Raw genomic sequence first — 5,384 nt, forward strand, 5'->3', positions numbered from 1 at the left:
GGTGGGAAGGAGGGAGGGAGGGAGGGGGGGGCACCAAGAGGGCACCCGGGAGCCTTCATCCGCCGGTCGGTGTGACCCTACTGGGTCTTCACCCCGAGAGTGACTGACAGGTGGGATTCACGGCTACAGGCATGGACGGCTTCAAGAGGGAACTAGGTAAGCATCTGGAGCAGAGGTCCGTCAGTGGCCCCTATTGGCCACATGGTATAGATAGGAACTCCCGGTCTGGGGCCAGGGATGCTCTGTCTTCTTGGTGCTTGGAGGGGGGCAACAGTGGGAGGGGCTTCTAGTGTCCTCCTGGCCCCACTGCTGGACCTCCTGAGGGCACTGGTATTTCTGGCCACTGTGTGACACAGAGAGGGTTGGACTGGATGGGCCACCGGCCTGGCCGAACATTTGGCTTCTCTTATGTTCTTCTGTCTGGGGCAGGTGATGCTCTGTGTTCTTGGTGATTTTGGGGGGGGGGCAACGGTGTGTGTGTGTGGGGCTTCCAGTGTCCTGGCCCCACTGGTGGACCTCCTGATGGCCCCTGGTATTTCTGGCCACTGTGTGACCCAGAGTGTCAGACTGGATGGGCCATTTTGCCTGATCCAGCATTGGCCTCTCTTCTGTTCTTATGCCTCAGAACCATGAGCAGCACCGATGGCCTTGATGCCTGGCCCCGGGGGTAAGTTGGGCGCTGTACTTTTTTACCGGCCACCCAGCACCCTGTCTGATCCAGCAGAAGTAATCTCCCCTAGGCATCTGGACCATCAGGGCTGGCAAGACTTGGCACCCGGCAAACAGGGGTAAAAACTCACAGAGGGTGGTTGCCACTCCCTCTCCCCATCCCCCTTCGCAGGGCTTAGGGTTATACAGCACAGTATCAAACCTAGACAGTGTAATAAAGAGTAGAGACATCACCCTGCCAACAAAGTCTGCATGGTCAAAGCAATGGTATTCCCAGTATTCATGTATGGCTGTGAGAGTTGGACTATAAGGAAGGCCGAGCGCCGAAGAATAGATTCTTTTGAACTGTGGTGCTGGAGAAGACTCTTGAGAGTCCCTTGGACTGCAAGAAGATCGAATCAGTCAATCCTAAAGGAAATCGACCCTGACTGTTCCCTGGAAGGCCAGATAATGAAACTGAAGCTCAGATACTTTGACCACCCAATGAGAAGGGAGCCCTCACTGGAGGAGAAGACCCTGATGCTGGGAAAGATTGAAGGTCAAAGAAGACAGGGACGGCAAAGGATGAGATGGTCAGACAGTGTCATCGATGCAACGAACATGAAATTGAGCAAACTCCGGAAGACAGGAGGGGCCTGGCGTGATCTGGTCCATGGGGTTGCGAAGAGTCGAACTCGACTGTGCGACTGAACAACCACAAAAATAAGACACAAGCCATTAAAAAAGACAAGCTGGTAGACGTACATGTCACAGAACTGTCCATGAAGCACAGCAGCGCTCCCCTGCCGTGCCTCGTCCCCCATCCCGGTTTATGGGGTCCCCATCCGGCGAGGAGCAGAATCCGCCCCTTCCGTCGGCCCATCAGCTGGCCATGATCTTCCCCAAGTATTATCAGCAGGGCCTCGGAATGAACTTGCTTGTAAAATTGGTAATGAGAAGTGTAACCGCCTGATACGATACCAAATAACGGGCGGGGGGGGGGGGTTAACTTCAGTATCAGGCATGTTTCCAAGCCTCCCCCCCCCCAACAATGTAGCACAGTGAGTGATGCAAAACTAAGCCTAGGAGAGGGAAATGGTGCTCTCGTGGGTGCAAATGCAGTCAGGGCCAGCTTTCGGGAGCAAGTGACCGTGATATTGTAGCAACTGCACTGCCTACTGATCTGCTCCCAAGTGCCATGGAAGGTGTTGGTTCTCTGTCCTCTAAAGCCCTACACAGCTTACGACTGGGGTAGCTGAAGGGCTATCCTCTCTCTCCCATACATTCCTGCCGGGGGAATGAAGATCGCAGGGAGAGAGAGGCCCTCCGGACCTCCCCATCAATCACAGAAGTTCCTCTGGCAGGTCCCAGGGAGAGGAGTTTATTTTATTTTTATTTATTTATTCAATTTATATCCCGCCCTCCTTGCATAGCAGGTTCAGGGTGGCTCACAGTAGGCTAAAATACGTTAAAACACAGATGCACTGAGACAATGCAGTAAGGTAGTATGCAACAGATGGCATAAATATATATAAATACATATGAAAAGATAAAAAGCTGATGGCCGTGAGCTACACTGGCTGTTGTTATTCAGATTAACAAAGAGGGCCTTAACCATTCAGATGTTAACTGTTCAGATGTTATCAGTGTGTAGTTAGTGGCAGCTCCTAATCCAAGGCCTGGTGGGAGAGCTCCGTTTTACAGGCCCTGCGGAACTGTAGGAGGTCCCGCAGGGTCCTGATGCCTTCCAGAAGCTCATTTCACCAGTTTGGAGCCGCCACTGAGAAGGCCCTGGTAGAGGCCAATCTGGCGTCTTTTGGACCAGGGAGAGTCAGACAGTTCTGAGACCGTGACCTCCGTGCTCTCTGGGGAACATGCGGGGAAAGGCGGTCCCTCATGTAGGCAGGCCCCTGAATAGGGCTTTAAAGGTCAGAACCAGCACCTTGAAGTGAATCCGGTATTTATTCAACTTAGATCCCACCATACCCCACAAGCGGGCTCAGGGTGGCTTACAACAGTGATAAAATGTTGGGTGTTACAAGTTAAAACACTTCTTCAGTATTTACTGGGTTAATGATGTTTGTTAAATCACATGTTTGTTTGTAACCAATAAGTTTAGAGAGTTAGAAAGCCCCAGATCTAGTTTGTTGTTCTGATTGGAGGCCAGAGTGCCAACTATTAGCATTTTATGGTCCTTTGTCCTGAGCTTGTCTTTGCTCTCTTCTGCCATGTTCTGTCTAGCTGTAAGGATGTAGGAATATTAGCTCTTTGTTATTTTGCATCCCGTGTACCTTTTCCCCATGCTAGGTTGTAGTAAACTTTTATATTTAAACACACCATTGACTCTGACTCTTTAATACTCTGCTGATTTACTCTGCTAATTTACTTTAAGATAAGAATACCTAACATAAAACAATAAGAATTCAACACTAAATAAAAATTCACCAAAGCCTCAAAGATTCCAGTTAAAAATTTTGAATGGCAGCATAACAATTACGAACTATTGTGTGTGCTGCAATAATGTCACGGTCGGAGGGCACATGCTCTTGAAAGACCACAGTCAGCTTACGCCGATGCCAAGTTGGTATATACCCATAGGGTACCTCCCTATGGGAGGTAAGGCAGATTGAGGAGCAGGGCCTTTTCAGTGGCACCCCAGGGGGGGGGCCTGGCTCACGTTCCACCTCCCTCACAGGGTGCCTGTTGTGGGGAGGGGAAGGGAAAGGAGATTGTAAGACACTCTGAGACTCCTTCGGGCAGTGAAGGGCCATGGGGTATAAATCCAATCTCCTCTTCTTTAGGAGGCAACTGAAGATAGTTTGTATTTAGCACTGCTTTTGGTTATGTTCAGTAGCAGTCCTTGGTGGGGAGAGCGGGGTATAAAATAAATAAATAAATAAATTGTGATGTTAAAACTTTTTGTCCTGTTTTCAGTGCCTTTTATGCTGTGTTCCATCTGTATTTGTCAGTCGCCTTGAGCTCTGCTGAAGTAGTTTTCAGTGAATAAAGGGCACCTGACCAGTCTCGGGCCTCTCGGGCACTGGATCCCGCCTGGAGCCCTGGCAGAGGATCGACTGATCCACATGCAACGCTTTCTTTGGAAGAATATTTATTTTTTGACAAGTAAAAAAAGAAGGAAACGTTTTATGCAGGCAATCTTTTGCAAACCCCCACGCACCCCACTGTGTCTCATCAAACAGGAGCCCAAGAGCTCCTCCCAAGCAGACCGAGGGAGGGAGGGATGGAAGGAGGATCCCCCCCCTCGCCCCCGCAGCTCCATACTCTGCAACGCAAAAGGCCTCCATCTTCTCCTCTGCCGCCTGGAGTAAGTTGTGGGACTGGGCCTCCCCCGCCAGCCACAGAAGCTGGAACAGCTGCAGCCGGCCCTGGCTACCGGGGCCGGCCCTCACTTCCCCAGCAGGGCAGTGACCTCCTGCAGATGTTCGCGCACCACCTGGTCCAGCACGGCATAGACGTCCTTGCAGGCCTTGCTGGCGGCCTCGATGATGCGCTCCAGGTGGTCCTCGTGCAGCCGGGCGTTCATCTCCAGCAGGGCGATCTGGTCGGACTTGGGCAGCAGGGCCAGGGCCAGCTGGGGGCCGCCGGTCACCTCCTCCACGTAGTTCAGGTCGGCCAAGGGCGTCTCCTCGATGAAGCCGGCCGAGCAGGCGCACACGTAGTCCCGCATCGGGATGCCGGCGTCGATAACTGCCAGGGTGGCCGCGTTCACGGAGGCACAGTAATTCCCCCCGTCCGCTTGCAGGATCTGGAAAAAGGCAGCGCGCCTGCTCAGGAGGAGGCCCACCCGGGACCCAAATCCCCCCTCTGCCAACATCCTGAACCGCCCTGACAGGCCAGATCCCTTCTGTGCTAGTTTGGCTGCCCCCAGGAATATTTCCGCACGCGACCCAGGGGGCTGAGGGTTTATGGGGCTCGGCTTTTCAGCAGCTGGCTCTCCCATCGGGTGTGCTTCAGAAGGCGGCTGCCCCGGGCTTGCCGGCATTACAGACCAACAAGATCTGGGGCTCTCTGGGTCAGAGGCTGCAAGGGCTACAGAGCTTGCACCCCGCTCTCTGTGAGGTGTCCGCTGCAGAAGGCAGAGGCAGGGAAGGACCCACCTAGACCAGCTCCCTCTCCCCCCTGGGGGGGGGCATGCCCCTGCAGAGGGGGCCAGTGCTCTGCTGGGGAGGCGGCCGGGTTCGCGGGCTGCGGGGCTCCCTGGACCCACCTGGACGTAGATGTCGATCTGGGAGCGGGGGTAGAGCTGCGTCAGGATGGCGGCCTCGAAGGTCTGCTTGAGGTGCAGGGTCATCTCGCTGGACTGGCGGTCGCCGTGGGGCCGGCGCTTGCGGTCGCCCGTGCTGAAGGTGGCCATGCTGTACTGGCAGTTCACCAGTGCCTGGTCGTGCAGGGCCTTGCTGCGGGAGCCGCGCATCTGGGAATGACAAAGGGAGTCCTTACCGGCTAAATCTCAGGAGAGCCTTCCTGACTATAAGGGTGGTTGAGCCCTGGAACAGGCTGCCTCGGGAGGGGGGTGGAGGCTCCTTGACTGGATTTTTCCAAGCGGAGGAGGCTGGACGGCCATCTCTCGGGGATGTTGTGGGCCTATTATCTTTGGGCTCTGCTCCTGCAGAGTGCAGGGGGTTGGACTAGATGACCTGCAAGGTCCCTTCCGACTCTAACATTCCGTGATTCTATGGGAGGGGGGGGGTCCACGTTAAGGCGGGAGGGGCAGG

General features: G+C 54.2%; 1 protein-coding gene across 1 annotated transcript; it reads right to left on the reverse strand.

Moving 5' to 3' along the window:
* Positions 1-3,403: 3,403 nt before the first annotated feature.
* EXOSC4 (exosome component 4) lies at positions 3,404-5,083 on the reverse strand. Its single transcript, XM_015416981.1, has 2 exons — positions 4,877-5,083; positions 3,404-4,414 (listed from the first exon to the last, which is right to left on the reverse strand). The coding sequence occupies exons 1-2, from the start codon at positions 5,081-5,083 to the stop codon at positions 4,055-4,057; spliced, it is 567 nt and encodes a 188-aa protein (XP_015272467.1). The 3' UTR covers positions 3,404-4,054.
* Positions 5,084-5,384: the final 301 nt, after the last annotated feature.

The sequence above is a fragment of the Gekko japonicus genome, unplaced genomic scaffold, assembly GCF_001447785.1.
Source record: "Gekko japonicus isolate JY-2015 unplaced genomic scaffold, Gekko_japonicus_V1.1 scaffold505, whole genome shotgun sequence".
NCBI classification, from domain to species: Eukaryota; Metazoa; Chordata; class Lepidosauria; order Squamata; family Gekkonidae; genus Gekko; species Gekko japonicus.